The sequence below is a fragment of the Myotis nattereri genome (assembly GCF_964212035.1).
Source record: "Myotis nattereri genome assembly, chromosome: 11".
NCBI classification, from domain to species: Eukaryota; Metazoa; Chordata; class Mammalia; order Chiroptera; family Vespertilionidae; genus Myotis; species Myotis nattereri.
In genome coordinates, this window is record NC_138086.1 from 35,902,005 (window position 1) to 35,924,687 (window position 22,683).

Consider the following 22,683-nt stretch of genomic DNA (forward strand, 5'->3'; position numbering starts at 1 on the left):
AGGCCTATCTCAAAAAACAAGAAAAAATGGTAGTAAATCAGCTAACTCTACAACTCAAAGAATTAGAAAGAGAGCAACAAGAAAACCCCAGAGTGAGCAGAAGGAAGGAGATAATAAAGATTAGAGCAGAAATAAATAACATAGAGACCAAAAAAATAATACAGAAAATCAATGAAACCAAGAGCTGGTTCTTCGAAAGGATAAACAAGATTGACAAACCTCTAGCCAGACTCACCAAGAAGCAAAGAGAGAGGACCCAAATAAACAAAATCAGAAATGAAAGAGGTGAAATAACAACAGACCCCACAGAAATACAAATGATTGTTAAAAAATACTATGGACAGCTCTACTCCAACAAACTAGACAACCTGGAGGAAATGGACAAATTCCTAGAAAAATACAACATTCCAAAACTCAATCAGGAAGAATCTAAAAATCTCAACAGGCCAATAACTATGGAAGAAATTGAAGCAGTCATCAAAAAGCTTCCAGCAAACAAAAGCCCAGGACCAGACGGCTTCACAGGGGAGTTTTACCAAACATTCAAGGAAGAACTAAAACCTATCCTCCTCAGACTACTACAAAAAATTCAAGAGGAAGGAACACTTCCAAGCTCATTCTATGAAGCCAGCATCACCCTAATACCAAAACCAGGTAAAGACAACACAATGAAAGAGAATTACAGGCCAATATCCCTCATGAACATAGATGCCAAAATCCTCAACAAAATCTTAGCAAATCGGATCCAGCAGTACATCAGAAAGATCATACACCATGACCAAGTAGGATTTATCCCAGGGATGCAAGGATGGTACAATATCCGCAAATCAATAAACGTGATACATCACATAAACAAATTGAAAGAAAAAAACCACATGGTCATATCAATTGATGCAGAAAAAGCATTTGACAAAATTCAACACCCATTTTTGATAAAAACTCTCAGCAAGGTGGGAGTAGAAGGATCATACCTCAACATAATAAAAGCCATATATGACAGGCCCACAGCCAACATCATTCTCAATGGACAAAAACTTACACCATTTCCCCTAAGAACAGGAACAAGACAGGGATGCCCCCTCTCACCACTCCTGTTCAACATAGTACTGGAAGTGTTAGCCATTGCAATTCGGCAAGAAGAAGAAATAAAAGGCATCCAAATTGGAAAAGAGGAAGTAAAACTGTCCTTATTTGCAGACGACATGATATTATACATACAAAACCCTAGAGACTCCATCAAAAAACTACTAGACTTAATACATGAATTTGGCAATGTAGCAGGATACAAAATTAACCCCAAGAAATCTGAGGCATTTCTATACACCAATAGTGAACTTTCAGAAAGAGAGATTATAAAAACAATCCCGTTTACCATCGCACCAAAAAAACTAAGCTACCTAGGAATAATCTTAACTAAAGAGGTAAAAGACCTCTACTCAGAAAACTACAGGACGTTGAAAAAAGATATAGAGGAAGACATAAACAGATGGAAGAACATACCGTGTTCATGGATTGGTAGAATCAACATCATTAAAATGTCCATACTACCCAAAGCAATCTATAAATTCAATGCACTTCCCATTAAAATACCAACGGCATACTTCAGAGATCTAGAACGAACTCTCCAAAAATTCATCTGGAATAAAAAAAGACCCCGAATAGCTGCAGCAATCCTGAAAAAGAACAAAGTAGGTGGGATCTCAATACCAGATATCAAGTTGTATTACAAAGCCACTGTTCTCAAAACTGCCTGGTACTGGCACAAGAATAGGCATATAGATCAATGGAATAGAATAGAGAGCCCAGAAATCGGCCCGAACCAATATGCTCAATTAATATTTGACAAAGGAGGCAAGAACATACAATGGAGCCAAGATAGTCTCTTCAATAAATGGTGTTGGGAAAATTGGACAGATATATGCAAGAAAATGAAACTAGACCACCAACTTACACCATACACAAAAATAAACTCAAAATGGATAAAGGACTTAAATGTACGACAGGAAACCATAAAAATTCTAGAAGAATCCAAAGGCAACAAAATCTCAGACATATGCCGAAGCAATTTCTTCACTGATACAGCTCCTAGGGCACTTGAAACTAAAGAGAAAATGAACAAATGGGACTACATCAAAATAAAAAGCTTCTGCACAGCAAAAGAAACCATCAACAAAACAACAAGAAAACCCACTGTGTGGGAAAACATATTTGCCAATGTCATATCTGATAAGGGCCTAATCTCCAAAATCTATAGGGAACTCATACAACTTAACAAAAGGAAGATAAACAATCCAATCAAAAAATGGGCAAAGGACCTAAATAGACACCTTTCAAAAGAGGACATTCAGAAAGCCAAGAGACATATGAAAACATGCTCAAAGTCACTAATCATCCGAGAGATGCAAATCAAAACAACAATGAGGTACCATCTCACACCTGTCAGACTGGCTATCATCAACAAATCAACAAACGACAAGTGCTGGAGAGGATGTGGAGAAAAAGGAACACTTGTGCACTGCTGGTGGGAATGCAGACTGGTGCAGCCACTATGGAAGACAGTATGGAGTTTCCTTAAAAAACTGAAAATGGAACTCCCATTTGACCCTGTGATCCCACTTCTAGGAATATATCCCAAGAAACCAGAAACACCAATCAGAAAAGATATATGCACCCCTATGTTCATAGCAGCACAATTCACCATAGCTAAGATTTGGAAACAGCCTAAGTGCCCATCAGTAGATGAATGGATTAGAAAACTGTGGTACATCTACACGATGGAATACTATGCTGCTCTAAAAAGGAAGGAACTCTTACCATTTGCAACGTCATGGATGGAACTGGAGAGCATTATGCTAAGTGAAATAAGCCAGTCAATGAAGGAAAAATACCACATGATCTCACTCATTCATGGATAATAGAGACCATTATAAACTTTTGAACAATAATAGATTCAGAGGCAGAGCTGCCTCAAACAGATTGTCAAACTGCAGTGGGAAGGCCGGGGAGGGTTGGGGGGCAGGAGGTAGGGGGGTAAGAGATCAACTAAAGGACTTGTATGCATGCGTATAAGCATAACCAATGGACATAAGACACTGGGGGATAGGGGAGGCTGGGAGACTGTCTAGGGCGGGGGGATAAAATGGACACATATGTAATACCCTTTGTAATACTTTAAGCAATAAAAAAATTAAAAAAAAAAAAAAAAAAAAAAAAAAAACCCTGGATGATGGATATTATTATCTCCATTTTATAGATGAGGAAACCCAGACAGAGGTATGTTACTTCCCCAACATCACACAGCTGGTAAGTGGCACAACTGGGATTCAGATGTATGGGGAGTCTGGCCACAGAGTCTGTGATCTTAAGTCTGTGGTGCTTTTTTTTTTTAATTAACTTTTATTGACTTTATTGGGATGGCATTGATTAATAAAATTATAAAAGTTTCCGGGGTACAAATCTATAATACATCATCTGTATATTGTATTGTGTGTTCATCATCCCAAGTCAAGTCTCCTTCCATCACTATTTATCCCCCCCTACCTTCTTCTACCTCCCTACACCTCCCTTTCTGTCTGGTAATCATCATACTGATGTCTGTCCATGAGGTCTTTTTGTCATTGTTTGTTTTTGTTTGGTTTAGGGTTTTTTGTTTGTTTGTGTGTGTGTGTGTGTGTGTTTGTTTGTTTTTCTTTTTTTTTTTTATATATATTTTATTGATTTTTTACAGAGAGGAAGGGAGAGAGATAGAGAGTTAGAAACATCGATGAGAGAGAAACATCGATCAGCTGCCTCCTGCACATCCCCCACTGGGGAAGTGCCTGCAACCCAGGTACATGCCCTTGACCGGAATCGAACCTGGGACCCTTCAGTCCGCAGGCCGACGCTCTATCCGCTGAGCCAAACCGGCTTTGGCTTGTTTGTTTTTCTTAATGACTCCTGCCTTCATGTATTTGAGTGACAGATGGGTGGGGTGTCATTTGTCAAACTAGAAAATCCAGGAGAGGAACAGATTTGCATGATGGTGAATTCAGTTTTGTATGTCTTGAGTTTGAGTTTCCCAGGGAAGAAGTAGATGGAGTTTCCCTGTAGGAGTTTGCAGGTCATGGGTGATAAGATGGGGTGCTCCCAGGTGTTGGGTGAGAGTCAGAGGGCTGGGGCACAGTGTACCAACATTTTCAGGGACAGAGGCAGGAGAGCCAGTGGTGAGATAGACACGCAACATTGAAAAAGGTCAAAGGAAACCGTTTCCAAAGGCCAAAGTGTCCATTTCATCCAGTAAGGACAGAGATTGTTTTTCAGTTTGGTAGATGGAAGTTCATGGTGATCTCAGTGAGAGCAACTTGACGTTATGAATGGAAGCCATTTAAAGCCCCCGAGGAAGTAAAATGCAGAGACCAGAGGCTTCTGGGATTGTCCCTCTGAAGGAACATGTAACTGGATCTCTGGACAACGTTTTGACCTTGACCAGTTCCTCCTCCTTGAAAAATCCATTTTCTTCTAATCATTCTGGTCCCTTCATCTCCATTTATCCATCTTTAAAGTATTGATTTTCTCAGAAATCAGTCCTAGGCTTCCCTTTCTTCTCTCTAAGAAACTTCCTTTAAGCAACCCCTGCAGGCTTGTGGTGTTAACTACCATCTGTAGTAATGACTCTAAAATGCACATTTCTAGCCCAGTCCTCTCCTCTGCCTATCATGTATCTCTGCTTTTCTGACTCAAAGGCAATTCAAACTTTACCTGTCCAGAGCTGAACTCATGATACCTGCCACATCCCCACCCCCACCAGGACACCTCTGGGTTCCCTTAATCAGGGGCATCACCAACGCCCATCCAGAAATACAGGAGTCTTCCTTAACACCTGCCTTTCACTTTCCTGCTTCTTAACTATCTCACGTTGTGTCCACTTTACCCTTTAAACATGTCTTGATTCTAGCTACTTGTCCCCCAGGTTTGTAGGCAATGATGAATGGTCCAAAGCATTACCATGATTCCTCTGAACCATTGCAACAGCCTCTTTCATGGTCTACCTATATCCCCTCTCCTTTCCCTCCAACGCACTCGCCAAACTGAAGCCAGAATGATCTTTGAAAACTGAAAATCAGATTTTGTCACCTGTGTATAAAACCCTTCAGAGTTACCCATTACTTTCTAGACAAAGACCAAAATCCTCAAAATGTTACTCTCTATCTCACATGAAGTTGGTTGTGGCAAAGCCCTCATCTCATTTGCTTTCCCTAAAGCACTCTAACCCGCTGACTGCCATACATGCCTAGTGCAGTTTCAGAAGCATGACCCTGGAATTGTGGATGCAAACTCTCTTCCTGTTAAAATTCAAGTCAAGTCGTTCAGTGCCGTTGGCTCTTAAACTCCAAGTGAGAAAGCCCTCTGACTCCTTCCTACTCAGACTCAGAGACCACAGCACTTACTGATGTGTTTAAAGTAATATACATTGCATTTGTGTCTCGTGGGGAGCATGAGATTTTTTTTGGCATTTCTTCTCCCCTGTGCAGATTCAGACACTTTAAGCTTATTACAGAGAAACTGACCTGGAAGTCACCTGGCCTTTAGAGAGAATGGTGAGAACATGGTCACAATGGCTATGCATTCACCTGGGGAAACAGAACAGGCACAGGTGAACATTAACCCATCCCAGGTCCAGTGTTGTTCGTCCAAAATGACTAAATTGAAGAAAACATCAAACAAACAGAATAAATAAAAAAAATTAGGAGGAAAGTCAGCATGGAGCACTTGGGGATAAAAGCAGATTTTGCCATTGTAAGGCCAGGAGAGAAACATTGTATTTCAGGACTGCAGAGCCTTGGGAGTACAGTGGGAAATACATTTAAACAGAGCTGGGCCTTGCAGATGGCCCTGGAAGGAGCTGGGCCTGCTGCAGAATGGGGCTGCCTACAAGGAGGTGATATCCAACATCACTAGGAGCAGAACTCCATAGAACTCATTTTTTTACCAGATGATAAATTGAAAAGCAGTTAAGGAGAGTGATTATTTGGGCAATGGAATTGAGCCATAAAAGAATTTAATGACCCTGTGCTTCCTCAGTGTCAGCTACCCAGCAGTTACAGTTGTTATAGAAGCTATACAGAGCTTTCAGGATGTGGGGTAGCTGGGATGAGGTAGAGGAGAGCTTTGGAAGGCAGGAAGGAGTAAGCAAATACTACAGCATTTGTCTACAATCAAAGATCAAAGGAAGGAAGTCTTATTATGGACTGAATGCTTGTGTCTTCCCCCAAATTCATATGTTGATGCACAAACCCCAATGTGATGGTATTTAAAGATGAGGCTTTGGAAGGTAATTGGGTTTATATAAAGTCATGATGGTGGGGCCTTTGTGATGAGATTAGTGCCCTTATTAGAAGAGACCAGAGAGCGTTCTCTCTCTCTCTCTTTCTCTCTCTCTCTCTCTCTCTCTCTCTCTCTCTCTCTCTCTCTCTCTCATAATGTGAGCACACAGCAAGAAGGCAGCTGTCTTCAACCCAGGGAGCTGTCTGCAAGCCAGGAAAAGAGACCTCACCAGGGATAAAATCAGCTGCCACCTTGATCTTGAACTTAGAGCCAACAGAACTGTGAGAATACATTTCTGTTGTTTAAGCCACCCAGTTATGGTACTTTGTTATAGCAGCCCAAGCTGACTAAGACAGCCACCATGAGGGGGGCTCAATACATATGGTTTGTATGAATAACTGGGTCAGAGGCTGGGGGAGTAGAGGAGCATAAGTAGGAGGCATTTCACAGGCTTGGAGACCAATTGTGAACATCTCTTCTCCAGTCCATATTTAATGATATCATGTCATCAGATTGAAATATGCCAAGGTATGAGTGTTTACACCATGGGAATAGGCAAACACTAAAAATAAGGGTTTTTCCCACTGGAGAGCCAGCTGTTTAACATTAACCAGCATACCATTGAATACATGAGATGAAATCCTTGTGGGAACAGAGGTCCATGGAGTTCTTGTATTCATAATAAACCCTAACCTTTTTGTTGTGGTTGCTGTCTCTGTTTTAATTACTAATACACAATGGCACTCTTCAATTACCTTTTATTACCCATCCAGAGTGATTCAGCATTTGTAGACTCTCCTGGCAAAGTTAACCATCATTTAAAGTATTGTTTCTATGGGGAACTATTTCCAAATTGCAAGTTACTGACTTTAAAATAAACTTTTGGAAAATAGCACATTTGTGAGTTAGGAGCTTTCAATTCTGGGTCCTTGTGGGGAAGTTAGAGAACAAAAAGAATCATGTTGATTTAAAAAATACAACTTGCAAGAGAAATCCTAAGTGAAAAGGCAAAAGGAATAGAATTATTGAACTTGGAGGAGAAAGAGATGAGGAGCAACTTAGTCACAGGGGTGAGTGCCAGCTGGGTGTTTGTTTTTTCCACCATAAACATCCGGTATTTGGATTGACAAGGGGGAGATCTCTTTATGGTGCTATTCTGGGATGTATGGCTTGTGGATTTTATTTTGAACATTTCAAAACTTATTTTCTTCAATCAGAAGTGGTTTACATAGGATCCGTTTTGAGAACCAAGAAATGTTAAGATGAGATTACTTGTCATCTTCAAGGTTCCTATCACCTTCATGTCCCTAAGTCAACAGATGGCTTAATGTATTTCAAATTTTTGAGAAGCATTATATTATTCAATAATCCTTTTTGTAGCACATCTTGGAATGTAATCATCATACATCTTAGAATAACTAGATGCAAAATGTATCAGTTTCTATCCAAAAATGAGTATCATTAAACTTAAGTTATCTGATATTAGTATAAAAACCTCAAATCACCTATTCTGAATGAATACTCTGACCATTTAATGAGGGAAAAGATTTTATTTGGGGATTGATAAATTAGTGTTATTTTAGTAATTCATATGGAAGCGTTGGGGATATTATTTTCCTGAATGATATTGCAGTACCCTGATTTGGCATTTCCTGAAAGTAATCTGAAACAAAGAAATTATAGCTGTAACTCTGCTGCTTCAAACCTTAAATGTTTCACAGCACTCCCAGGCCCTGGTTTAATAGTTGCTTTATGATGCCATTTCAGAATAATACTCCTAAGCATGGAATAACCCTTCCTCCAAAACTGACATGAATCCATAAAGCTTGTTAACGATGACTGTAAAATCCACCAAAAGTATTCTCGGTGGCATATTTTTGGTTTATTTATCTAAAATCCTTAGCTTTCTGAATGTCGCTTCATGATCAGCCTTGCTCATCTCCAGTTTATCTAACACATACTATTTACCTGTGGTTGGCCTGCTCCTCTTCTTCACCTTTACATAGTGACGGCCTCTGGCTCTTTGGGTCCTGGCTCCAAGTCTTTTCTCCCAGGAAGTCTTCCTAGGGCCCTGGAGACCAGACTAGTGCCCCCAGTGTTGCAGGTCCCCCACTGTACACTCTGATCCTGTACTCACCACACTGCCTTCTAACAATGTCTGTTAGTTAAAGCATCTTCTAGACCAGCAATCGCCAGCTGGTGGTCTGTGGGGTCCGAAAGGTTGGCAACTGTCTCTGAGAGCTCCTTGAGAGCTTAGGATCTTCTAAGCAGCAAGAGGGAGCTCTTATCACCTAGCCTGCCAAGAAAACCACAGAACACTCACCCTATACTCGGAACACACTCACCATGTGTTCAGGTTGTTGATGCATCTCCTCCACACCCGCTGCTAGACAGAAAGCTCCTCAAGGGCGGTGATGCATTTCATGCATCTTTACAATCCAGTAAGTCATGCAGTGACTAGTGTGGGTTAAGTGTATGTTTAATTCTGTGTTTGCCAACAAGGACACTGGCATTTTTGAGCAAGACAATTCTTAATTGTACAAGACAGTCCCACACCTTGGAGGACATCGGCAGTCCTGCCCCTGCCCACTAAATGCCAGTGGTACCCCCATCATTTGGACACCTTCCCATACACACATACATATACATGCATGCACGCATGCACAGACACATGCAAATGCACACCCACACACATCCACATGTGAATACATGCACACACATGCACACACGTTTGTAAGAGTTCTTGGGGCAGGGGGGCTCAGAGGAAAATAGTACTCCCCATAGTTGAGAGCCTGTACCCAACTGAACTTATTTTACAATAACTCAGTGAGAAGCAGAACATGGTAGACTCTGCAACAGTGCCAGATGACTTACTGGAGAATTGTATGTGTGTGGTGGTGTCAGGTGGGGTACAGGGTGGCATCTGTGCCCTCAATAAAACATGGTAACATGTCTTTGTAATATAACTAACTAACCTTTATCAAACATTTATCACATATCCACGCACTGGGCTAAGTGGTAATTTAATCCTCATAACAACCTGTGTGGCCCCATTTTTCAGAGAAGGAAACTGAGGCTTAGAGAGTTTCAAGCCATAGACCAAGTTAGCACCCGTGGTTAGCATCAAGGCCAAGATTCATCCACAGGAGTCTGACTCCAGGCTTTGCTAGACTATTTAACAAGAAGAAACTTCAAAATTCCCAGATGAAAGAACCCTTTTCAAGTGTGTCCCTCCTATTGATTATAATATAGAGTGCATTTCACAAAATATATTCTGCATAGTGTTAATTTAGTGGGATGAGAACAATGGGTTCCATAGGCAAAGAAGTTTGAGAAATGCTTTCAGAAGGGTATGTGTACAGGGCAATGAAATAGTAACTCTGAAAACCAAACAAGCCTCCGAAGGGTGCCTCAGTGTTTCACAGTGAGTCTGGAGGTGATTTCAGAACATTCGGGATCAAACAGTGGGGAAAACTACAGCAGGAGCTGGTCTGCCAGGAAATGATTAAAAGCCAAGCAGTGCTGATTAGGCTACAGGAAAAGACTGGTGAAGGGTTAGTGACCTTTCTTCTAATTTCATCATAACAATAAGTACAATTTATTGTGTGCAGATTACTTAAGTATCTTTTGTAATTTTCACTATTACGATCTCCCTTTCACAGATAAAATACTGAGTCCTAGAGAAGCTGCTTAAGTAGCTTCCCCTAAGGCCGCATAACTATTTAACGGCAATGCCGAATTTGAACCCAGTTCTACCGTCATGTCTTGTGATTTGAAACACTATCCACAAAGCTTCCAGGACTTACAGTTTGCTCAGGGGCTCTCCGAGTGAGTGAATGTCCAAAGTGAAACCATCTCAAAGACTATACCTGGGAAAGCCTTGAATTGGTGATTCATGTTACAACACTGCCTTCATTTTGGTGTATCTCTTCAGCCTAAATTAGTTATCTGGTCTAAGTACTAAACTGGAAGTTTCTTTCTGGCATGATTTACATTTCTTAATTGTACTATTATATTTTAAATTAACAGATCGCCACATTGTTGCATGATTCTTTTTTTTTTTTTTTGGATTTGTGTTGATAAAATGACATCCATCTGCCTAGAAGTGCACCCAGTCTGAGACCCTTCCTGGAGTCAGAGTGCGTCCTTGGTGAACTGCCTTAGCGGCCACTCCAAAACTAACAATTGACCAGAGTTTAAATTGTTGATGGTACCCACATCCAACTTCTCATTTTTCAGTTTCCTCTTTCCTTTTCTTTTCAACAGATGTTGGTGCATTTTTTGAAGAAGGGATGTGGCTACGATATAACTTCCAGGCATCCGGGATCAGCAAAGAATCGGGCAGCAGATCGGAGAGCTCACCGGATCCACAGGGCCCACCACCAGACCTGGCCCACGAGGAGATTCGATTCAGCTTCAGTACCTCCAAGGCACCCTGCATTCTCCTCTACGTCAGTTCTCTCACCACCGACTTCTTGGCGGTCCTCGTCAAACCCACCGGTAAGGACAAAGACAGCTAGCCGTTGACCTAAGTAGAGATGAGCTTTGAAGCAGTGAAATTAATTTTATGTAAATCAATGAGTCATCCTGATTATGATAATGATCAATAGTTTCCTACAGAACATATAGATGTTCAGTAGAATAGAGAATCAGAGAAATTTGCATTCCTAACCAGTCTCAGGATTTCACATTCATGAAATATATCCCTAACATAAAGGTCGCTTAAAACAGGGGTATATTTACACTTATAATATTGGGACCATCTTGATCTCTAGATATGCACTAAGCCAAAGAGAGTCAGACAAGTGGCTAAGACAGGCATCCTGGTGGCAATTTTGGGCATGGCCTTATGGCCTGACTTAGAGAGAGGTGTAAACCTTCCTAATGCATATAAACTTGAGATCTAAGACACCTACAGATTTAAGATCACTTTTTTTTCTAATGAATATATTTTAGGTGTATCAAAGAGCGAATCTCTCTAACTCATTTCCCAGAGAGCTTGTGTAGCTGGCACTGTGGCGGTCCCTCTCTCATCGTCTTGCTCTTCAGTGGTTAGGCTCTGCAGCCTTCTTTGATGGTGACTGCAGGTTGTAACATCTGAAAGATCAAGGTCTTTTTCCAAGGGAACCAAGAATTATTATTATTATTATTATTATTATTATTATTAACATAATTCAACTCGAGTTTTGAAAAATAGCAAATTCTTCAACTTGTTCTTTGGACAATACACTAAGTTTAAAAGATGGGTAAATAAATGCTAGGATTTTCCCTTTTAGAAATTATCCCTAAAGTAATTAGCCAAAAATTAGATAGAAATTTAGCATGAAGGTGTCCATCATGGTGTTACCTCTAGGAATTAGAAAGGACTGAGAAGTTTAACTTGAGTAAAATTTTGGTTTGTGAAAGAGGGAATCACAGTTTTATGCAATGTTATGTATCCATTAAGAATACTATTCATAAAGAGTAATTAATGGCATGGAGAAAAATATTTTAGCAGTATCATGTTAAACCAAAAAAAGGGGGGGCAAGATACAGTTTTGACTGTCCAGTATCAGTCTAACTTTGTGAAAAATACTAGTATAGCCAGAAAAGCAACAACGTGAACCAGCTGTCCGTTTGGATGTTGGTGCTGCTCCTGAGTAATACTTTTCTACACGCGTCAGTGCCCACCCTGGGCAAGGATGCCTGTTCTAAATAGCAAAAATAATACATGAAATCAGAGAGGAAGCAGAAGGAAAAGGGACATAGCCCCTGCTTTCCAAGAGTTCACGAGTTAAGTTTACATCTCCTGGATCTGGCTAATAGATTTTTAACCCACTGATGTTGTCCAACTCAGTGGGCAGGGACGATGGTTCTCACATTTAGCTTGTCAAGAATTTAACGAACACAACCCAGTAGATGCTGTATTGTCTGCTCCTCAAGACATGGCCGTGCAAAAATGTGGTCCCCAACTGTATTCAGTAACTCAACAGCCAGCACCCACCCTGAGAGCACACATGCTGGTGTTTGTGGGCATTCGTCACAGGCAAGGATTTTCATTTAATAGTAAATTGATTCAGTGTCAGTGGCTACCATGGAATGATGCCCAAAGCATGCCAAGTGTTTCACATGTACCCATTCCTTTAAACACACATCTTTGTGCCATAGACACTATTCTATCCCCTTTCTACAGGTGACCTGGGATACATAGGTTCAGTGACTTGCACACCCAGTGGGTGATGGCAAACCCAGGTTTCTAGGCCCAGGTGCTGGTTCCAGGCCCAGAGCTCCGAGCTGCTCTCTCCACACTGCAGAGACACCAGGACCCTCTCAGGGCGTTTGCAAAACATAGCCAGCTGGCTTCTGTCAACTTATCACAAGGCCATCCTCAAACTGCTACTGAAAATGTGGCTTTTTTACACTTCAAATACTGACTTTTTTATTAACTGAGATATAAAGCAAAAAATTTTAAGGAAGTCATTTAGGGGAAAAAATCAATAAGGACTATGCCAAAATAATTTTTTAAAAAACTAAAATGTCTTAATGTCTTGGCACCCCTCTAACTCGACATAGTCGAGCTGTGTTCTCTTCACTGTTCCCCAGAGGCAGCTCCTCCCCCAGTTCTGACAGTGCTCTGACTCAGACACCCAGACTACCAGCCTGGTATCATCCATGCACATTCCACCCTTCCCCATCTTGTGGGCCATCAGGCAAAACAGTCCTGTGGAGCTTGTGTTTGGGAGGCCACACCCAGCATCTTTAACAGCCCTCGCCTCCCATAGGGCTCCTGGGACCCCGTTACCCCTTCATGGGACAGCAGGGCCCCTCCATGTGTCCACCAGGGTGCTCTGTCCCAATCCAGCTCTGCTTCCGGTCCCTTTCACCTTAACCTCCCACCACAGCGAGAGTGGGTCTCCCTTTATGCACAGTATCCCTATCATAGAAGGAGTGGTGCCTCCTTCTCCCCCCAAGACCACAGGAGAAATCCAAAACCCTGCAACCTTCCAACCGGGCCCTGCCACCTGCCTCGTGGGGAAGAGCTCCGAGTGTGGAACCAGAATGCCAGGGTGTGAATTCAGAATCTGCCTTTGTGGGTCGTGAGATGTAAGTTTCCTATCTGTAAAATACTGTCTGCCGCATAGGGTGTTGTGCAAATCAATGTGTAAAGCACGTATTACATATAAATGTCAGAGGTTATTACTATCCACATCCCCTGTCTTGTCACACATTCAGTGACAAAGGAATTTGTTCTACCCCAAGGGCTCTGTGGGCATCTGTGTTCCCGCCCATTACATTCCCTTTTTTGGAAAAGCCCCGTCTTCCTCTCTGGTCTAAGACCTGCCTTTCTTTTTTTCTTTTTTTTCTCTCTTTTTTTTTCCAATTACAGTTCACATTCAATATCAGTTTGTATCTGTTTCAGGTACACAGCTTGGTAGCTAGACAATCACATACTTTACAAAGTGTTCCTCCCGGTATTTCAATGTAGACCCAGGTCAAGTCTCATCTCCTTTCAGTGACGACTCCTTACTTTAAAATCCTGTTACTCTTTTTTTCAATGTCATCTGCTTGGCACTTAGTGCCCTGTGCTGTTATCTGTCTTTGTTATAAGGACTCCCTGTCTTCCCAGCCCACAATAGGTGCCAGTATGTGAGTGTTTACGATGACAGTGGTGGCGACCAGGAGAGAGTAAATCTGGAAAGCACGTGAGTGGTGGGAGCCAGTGCAGGAGCAGTTCCTTAATGCTGCTATCATGCCCTCAGGAGATGAACACTTACGAATATTTTATTTTAATGAACAAATATTAATATTTCTCCCTATCATATTGTACTTCTCTTATGCTATTATTTGAAAGCAATCAATACAGCATTTGAACTTTATTATTCAAGAATGTTGCTATTACAGTTTACAGATATTCATTATATATAATATAAAGATCCAACTCATCTTTTTTCTCAAAGCAAATAATTTCTGTTGCCATTGAGGGAAGCAGTTATAGACATCTTAAATCATATTTACAAAGTTCAAGAAAGCAAGAAAGAGAAAAATAATTTTAAAAAACCACAACTGAATACTGATTTGAATGAGCTGGGGAACTTAAAGGGACCAACAGCAGAGACAGTAGAGAGGAGAATGTCCAGTTTTTTGCATAATTACTGGTCCCTCTGAGCTCTGGCCTTCAAAGGCAGAGCCGTCTTTTACTTCTCTCTGTCTTCCCAGACCCAGGCACAGCCTGGCACACACTGGGGAACTGGGGCTGGTTGTATGAGAAGTGACTCGACACTTAGAGAAAAACAGACCCTGAAAAATTGGATTCAACAGTGCTTTGCACATCACTAAGTAAATGTTTTCTGAAGAAATGAATAAATAAGTGATGAATGAATACAGCTACATGTTTAAGAAAGTTGGCTGAGATTATACAAGGTTAGAGCACCGGAAGGAAAGGGGAGTCAAGACAATCAACTTTCTGCATGTTGCTCAAGTAACCGCCTGCTCGTCTCCTTCACTCTGAAATATAGATTATTTTTAATGCTGTTAGGATAAAGGAAAAATAGGATAAAACACTGAAGAATGGGGAAGAGAAGCAGGAAAAGGAAGCAGCATATTCAAAGGTCCTGAGGTAGGAAGGAGAATTTAATTTCTAGGGCATAAGAGAAGTTGAAGGTAACAAATGTTAAAAGTGAGAAGGTAAATGGTATGATTTGAAAATAAAGTAACAGGCAGAACTCAGATCAGACAGGGCATCATAAGGTACATTAAGAATGTATGTCTTGCCCTAACCAGTTTGGCTCAGGGGATAGAGCGTCAGCCTGCAGACTGAAGGGTCCCAGGTTCAATTCCGGTCAAGGGCATGTACCTTGGTTGCGGGCACATCCCCAGTAGGGGGTGTGCAGGAGGCAGCTGATCAATGTTTCTCCCTCATCAGTGTTTCTAACTCTCTATCCCTCTCCCTTCCTCTCTGTAAAAAATCAATAAAATATATATTTATTTTTAAATAATGTATGTCTTCATCTTATGAGCAAGTGGAAGACTTTGAAGAATGTTAAGTAAGCCATTGAAAGAATCAATTATGCATTTTGAAAAGACCTCTCTGCAAAGAAAACGTGGGAAAGAAAAAAACAGAGAAGCAGGGAGATCATCATTCATTCATTCATTCAATAAATATTTATTCACACCTACCAAGTATCAGACATTATACTCTACATTGGAATAATATCATAAATAATATATACAAAAGTCCTTGCTCTCATGAAACTTACATTTGAGCAGAAAAACACAGACAGTAAATTAAGGACAATATGTAGTACATTGTATTATAAAAACTATAATAGGAAAAAAATAAGGCAGAAAAGGGAGGGCCTGGCCAACAGAAAGGAGTGGGTAAATTCTGCTTTTAATGAAAAAACCACAGAAATAATCACTAAGAAGATGATATTTGAGCAAAGACCTAAGGGGGGTGAGAAGTCAGCCAGACAGATAACTGTGGAGTGAGCATCCTCGATGAAAGAATCAGCAAGTGCAAAGGTCCAGAGGCAGGAACATGCTGGCTTCTGGAGAAACAGCAAGGAGGCTACAGTGAGCAAGGAGGGGAATAATAAGAGATTATGTCAGAAGAGATAGTGGAAGATCATATAGGGCCTGGAGAGCCATTATGAAAACTTCCATTTTTACTACAGGTGAGATAGGAGGAAAGCATTGGAAGGTTCTGAGCAGGGGATCACTTGAAGCATCAAGTGGAGAGGAGACGGGTCTGTGAGGGGCAGAGACCAGGGTGGGGAAGGTGAGGGTAGGGCAGAATCAAGAGGTTAGCGTGGAGGCTAGTACAGTAATTCAGGCCAAATATGATGGTGGCTTGGTCTGGGGGTAGGAATCCTATCTAATAAAAGACAAAAAGGGTAATTGACCGTACCTTCACTACGCTTCCCATTGGCTAATCAGGGCAATATGCAAATTAACCGCCAACAAAGATGGCAGCCGGCAGCCACGCAGCTGAAGCGAGCAGGAGGCTTGCTTGCTCCAGTGATGGAGGAAGCCAAGGTTCCCCGCCTGCCGCGGCCCAGCTCTGAGCCCTGAAAGCAACTAAGTTTCAATTATAGAAGCTAAACAAACCCCAGATACCTGCTTTCAGCCGGCCATGGCCATGGAGCTGGAACGAGTAGGAGCGGGCTCTTAGCTCCAGTGACGGCAACATAGTTTCAATTATAGAAGGTAAATAAATCCCAGAATAAAAAGAAAAGAAAAAAAGGAGAGGCTGGGAGCTTCAGTCGCTGGCCAGCCTGAAAACATCCCTCAGCCCCTCACCCAGGCTGGCCAGGCACCCCAGTGGGGACCCCAACCCTGAAGGGGGTGTGACCAGCTGCAAACAGCCATCAGCCCCTCACCCAGGCTGGCCAGGCACCCCAGCAGGACCCCCAACCTGATCCGGGACACCCTTCAGGGCAAACCAGCCAGCCTCCACCCATGTACCAGGCCTCTATCCTATATAGTAAAAGGGTAATATGCAAACTGACCCTAACAGCAGAAAGACTGGGAATGACTGGTCACTATGACACACACTGACCACCAGGAGGCAGACACTCAATGCAGGAGCTGCCCTCTGGTGGTCAGGGCACTCTCACATGGGAGGAGCTCTGTTCAGCCACAAGCCAGGCTGATGGCTGCCAGTACAGCAGTGGTGGTGGGAGCCTCTCCTGCCTCCTCAGCAGTGCTAAGGATGTCTGACTGCAGCTTAGGTCTATTCCCCGCTGGCAAGTGGACATCCCCTGAGGGCTTCTGGGCTGCCAGAGGGATGTCTGATTGCCAGCTTAGGCCCGATCCCCCGGGGAGCAGGCCTAAGCCAGCAGGTGGTCATCCCCCGAGGGGTCCCAGACTGTGAGAGGGCACAGGCCGGGCTGAGGGACCCCTCCTCCCCAGAGTGCACAAATTTTTGTGCACCTGGCCTCTAGTGGTGATTATAAAAAGCAATAAGATTTGAGGTATATTTTGAAGAGCCAAGATTTGCTGACAGACCATACGAGTAATCTAGAAGGTAGAGGAGAGTTGGATCTTTTGGCAGGAGTAGCTGGAGGGTTGAAGGAAAATGTGTGGAAAATTGCAGTGGAATATTTGGGGGGCGGGGGGGTTGGTAAGATGAAGAGTCTGATTTTGCATCCATTGTGTTTGAGGTGTCAATAAGAGAATGGGAAGAGCAGAGAAGCAGGGGACTCACCGGAGAGTGAGGTGAGGTCAAGTCAGTCACTGATATGGAGTGGCCAACACAAGGCACCAGGGGCGAGGGGCTCTGATGGAGCTGAGATAGCAGGGGAGTAGTTCTTATGTGTTTCACATGGGGCATTCTAAGCACCATGGAGCCCCTGTGGGTACAGAGATGAAGAAGAATGGGGCAATTTAGACACATTTCATAGATGAAAACCAACAATGTTTGATTGAAATGCTGTGAGCAAAAAGGGATCTAGAATAAATACTAAGGTAAATCTCAGAACTAGTGAAGGTTTGTTGAATTGGCTTTGAAAGCAAAAATAGGAAATGCAATTCATTCTTGATTGTCCTAATGAACATTTCTTTCAACTCTGGGAACTTGGCAGAATATTTTAAGCAGCGCTTGTAATGCTGGAATGCCTAGATGAGGAAAGGCAGCATTTAGAAACTATTGCATTTATTTGTGTATATATAAGAGCATGAGAAATATCTGGAAAGTGATATGGCCAGAGAGTTAGAGTTGTTTTCCTGGGATGGTGAGGTTTCCAATGACTTTATTTTTTTATTTCTGTGTACTAAATTTTAATTATTATGTTTTATTTCACAACTTAAAAATCAGAATATCAGTTTTGTTCCTGTAGAAGGTGCATGAAAGAGGCCACAAGGAATCCATGAGGTGATTTGCAGTTGGTCAGACTCCATTTTTTAACCTCAGAGATGTTAGCTATTAAAATGAAGATTCCAATTTGAGTGAAAAATGAGATAAAAATATTGGTCTTTAAAAATCATAAATAAGACATAAAAGTTATGTTTGCCATGAAGATTAATTAAAAACAGGATCTAGAATATTACATGAGTCTTCTTGAATATTGTTTGTCATTATTGGGAAGAAAGAAGGACAGAAAAAAGAATAATTCATCCAGTCAAAGTGAGCTTTCACAGAGGCGACCAGGACCCAGGGCCCGGGAAGCCCACCATTTCCTTTGTTTTGCATTTGGATTGAAGCAATCTCTAACCTCAAATAAAAGTAATTGCTTTGCTCCCTGAGTGTCAGCAAAGCCACCCCAAATCCCATATGTTTATCTTTTATAAGTTATGTTTGTTTTTAATACTGTATGCTCATGATTCTTTCATACTCCAAATGGCATTCTTTGCTGATGCTGTGAGACTGTCCCTGTACCCTGCATTTATTTTTTACTTCAGAGTATTTTGTAGGGCCTCCACATTCCTATATTGTATATATTTTCATTATTCCTTCCCAGGCACACTCCCATCTTGGATCATTTTATACCTTTTGCTGCTTCAACTTTGAGATCATGGTCACTGATGGCTCACTGTTGGTAGATTGTAAACCCGCGGGTGCCAGGTGCTGTTAACCCTCATGTGCCTCGGAGCTAGTGACTCAGAATTCCGAATGGCAGATGTAATTGATGGACATCAAAGGAGGGAGCAGGGTTCAATGCAAACCTAAGTGTCAAGGATTGGGAGAAGTTTTATTAAAATGAAACCTGGAAAAAAATTACTGAGTTTTTTTCCTATCCCTTATATAGGAAACTTACAGATTCGCTACAACCTGGGTGGCACCAGAGAGCCATATAATATCGATGTAGACCACAGGAACGTGGCCAATGGACAACCCCACAGTGTTAACATCACCCGTCACGAGAAGACCATACTGCTCAAGGTATGCATATGTGTGCATATCAATTGTATATGATATAGTATGGTAACCTCTATAATACTTGGCCATTGGTTTTATTTGGTTTTGTTTTGGAGGTGGGGCAGATGGAAGAAATGCGTGCTCATACTTTCTCCTACAGATTCCTAATTAGTGAAGTAGAAAGATACATAGTTCTTCTAGCAAAGACAACTGATGGTAATGAAATGTCATAGGGAGAAGCTAGAATAAATGTTGACTCTGTATATTCTCGTAGCTTTCCTCCTGTGGTCCACACAGCCATCAGTCTACTGAAGCAGTTCTCAACCTGTGGGTCGAAACCCCTTTCGGGGGTCGAACGACCCTTTCACCGGGGTCGCCTAAGACCATCAGAAAACACATATATAACTATATGTTGTTTTTGTGATTAATCACTATGCTTTAATTATGTTCAATTTGTAATGATGAAAATACATCCTGCATATCAGATATTTACATTACGATTCATAACAGTAGCAAAATTACAGTTACGAAGTAGCAACGAAAATAATGTTATGGTTGGGGGTCACCACAACATGAGGAACTGTATTAAAGGGTCGTGGCATTAGGAAGGTTGAGAACCACTGGCTACTGTTTTTATCCACGGCACCATCTTTTTCCTCCATGCGCTCGGATGTCTGAGGCTTAACGCATTCCCAGCAAAGGCTACTGTGGTTTATCTGACCTATTTCCTTCACTCTTCCGACATGATATGCATAACTGTATTTTTTGTCTCTGTGGATGCTTTGTCTTAAAAATCTTCAGAACACAAACCTTCCACAGAATCTCAGACCCTACTTGTAGACTCTTAGCACACAAAGGGATGGTTTTATCATGACGCTTGAATTTTATGTCAGGTTCATTGTATTATCCCTACTCCTACCACCAATTTTTACAATAAAGAAACCAGCCTGGGAGGCACCATGAATAAAACATAGCATGAGGAGGTCTCCCTGGGAACCAAGCCAAAAGATCAAAGATGGGAACTGTCACTGCCTTCGCTAGGAGTTCAGAATAGATACCTGTCGGCGGGAAGAACTGCGGGGATGCTGTTCTGTCAGTGGAGTGGAGTGTCGTTTGGCAGGGGTTCAGCCGCCTCTCGGACCTCGTTCAGATTTGGCTACTTGCCGAGGGAAGTGCAGCTTATAGGAAAAGACGCAGCCCTGTCTCTTTCTGAGCACAGGTGGATGTCAAATTCATAACCTGATATGGAGTTTATGCTTGGCCTATAGCCATCAATGCTAGAGGGTATTTTAAGGATAGGTCTTTCCTAGGAAAAAATGACAACAGGAAGTTACAGCTTATTGTGCAGTCAAACGTAGTATAAATAAGGTGACTTCACAGTGACAGACAGAGTCTCTGTGCCTAGCTAAGTGCCTGGCACATAGTAGGTCCTGAAAATTATTTACTAAGTAAACCAAGCTCATCTGTATCCATAACTCCTGGTTCATAGCACTTTATCAACATTGTGTTTATTGGCTTTTCATTGGAGACATTCTCTTGTTTTAAACCATGCCATCTGTCATCTCTTTTGAAGTAAGTGATTTATCTTGCCATTTTACCATTGCAAAATAATATTAAAAGATAAAAAGAGCTCAGTAATTGGCTCTAAAGACAGTACAACAGAGGAGACCTGCCACAGCTGTAGACTCATGCAAGGCTAACCCTCACTCTCTCCAAGAAAATGCCTGTTTGTTAGGACTGAGCCCTATGGGTTGCAGAACCACAGGCAAAGATGAGGATGGGGTGAGTGAGAGCAAAGGGTAGAGGGATAGGCTAAATAATTCCATTTCTGGATATATTTCCCAAAATGAGAGTTTGGAGTTAGGGTAGATTAAGAAGGACTTCCTTCTGGTACATTCCATTAAGTCCTGCATGCCCCACACTGGGGATTGAGCCCACAACCCAGGCATGTGCTCTGACCGGGAATCAAACTATGACCTCCTGGTTCATAGGTCAGTGTTCAACCACTAAGCCACACTGGCTGGGCTAACCAGCAACTCTTTAAGAACAAATATCAGCTTAATCAGAGCAGCAGTCTGCCACAGTGAATTAGAACGGGACAGACTGTTTTCAGAATCTGGGACTTTAGAGCCTGGAAAGCCAGGGAAATTTGGATAGTGGATAAAACAGACAGCCGAGAACCCAGGAAACTGAGGAGACCCTGGGAAGAGCCTGTTCCCATTGTTCAGGGTTATTTGGTTGCCAGTAACCAAAGACCAATTCAAAATTCATTTGTAGGAAGAATTCCTGGAGTCAGTCCTGGAATTTAAGAAAGAGAAAACCAAAATTTTAGAAGAGATTCCAGGGGAGCAGAAGGAGCAAAACAAAGACTAGAATGCCATTGAAGCCTCTCTCTCTCTCCACTCCTATTCCTCTCTCCCTTCCGTACTCCCACCCTCATCATCTCTGCTTGTCCATCCTTCTGTGAGGACTGCATGAATACCTCTCACTGCAGCCTCCATCCTTCACATCTTCCTGGTTTTGCTAACAGAGAAAGGCTCTAGTTTCTTGGTTCTCTTTTTTAAACCCCAGGGACAGTCCTGGCTTGGGTCACATGCTGACCCTTTTGCAGGGACAATGACTGATAGCCCCTAATCAAATCTCATGACTAGACTGGGGAGTTGGGGAGAATCCTCCAAGAGAACAGAACCACAGCCCCAGAGAAAGGAAACAAGGTTGCTATGGAAAGCATGGGCTGTTCAGTGCTCTGAGGTCAGGGAAGAGAGTGTAGAACAAAGTCTCCCATAGGAATCACACCCAGAGTATTGGAAAGCCCTGCTCTCTATCCTCCTTCTGTAAACAATGCCGTGCAATTGCACTGAGATTTCCGAACTTGTTTAGAAAGCCAGATGTCTCAACACGCTTGAATTCATCTGGGAAAGACTTTGTGGTCAGGGTGCTTTGTTGTTCTCAGCCCAGCCTCTCCGTGCCAGCCCAAATCGCACATGGAGGCGCTGTGGGTGGTGAAAACAGCACCAGGTGTTAGACTGGTTGGGTCAGACCAGACCTGGGTTCAGCAACCTTAGTACTTGAGATCTGGCTAGGAAAGAATACAGAGCGAAGACTCAAACTATAAGAGAACATTTATTTATAAAATCACAGAGGTGGAAGAGTAATTCATAGAAGAATGGACTTAGGAAACAAGTTATAGAGGCAAAGGAAGGCCCTTGTAACTTGGACCTGAGGAAAGTAATGGCAGTGTGCCTGGGTGGAGGGAGAAGGGAAAGGCACGGGCCTGCTCCCAGGAGGGAGGATGAGCTGGGTCCTCATCCTAAGGGTCTTAAGAGTAGAAATTTTAGGGGAGGTTCCAAGATCTCAATAAAATATTCAGGAGTTTTCCAGGTGTGTCTTTTCAGAGTCTAGGTCTCCACTGATTGATTGGTCAGTGCCAGGGCATGGGGTCATTATCCCATGCAGCTGATCCTGAGGTCACCTGTGTGGTTACTTGTCTGATTTTGTTGCTTTTCTGGGCCTGGAGCTGAAATACAACTGAGGCCTAGATGTTA

At 42.2% G+C, this 22,683-nt stretch overlaps 1 protein-coding gene across 1 annotated transcript in view; it reads left to right on the top strand.

Moving 5' to 3' along the window:
• CNTNAP2 (contactin associated protein 2) overlaps positions 1–22,683 on the top strand; it is a 1,809,641-nt gene that overhangs the window by 1,668,318 nt on the left and 118,640 nt on the right. Inside the window, exons 19-20 of the mRNA XM_081102720.1 lie at positions 10,570–10,803; positions 19,029–19,162. Coding sequence (XP_080958846.1) covers positions 10,570–10,803; positions 19,029–19,162 — 368 coding nt within the window. The remainder of the gene's footprint in view (positions 1–10,569; positions 10,804–19,028; positions 19,163–22,683) is intronic.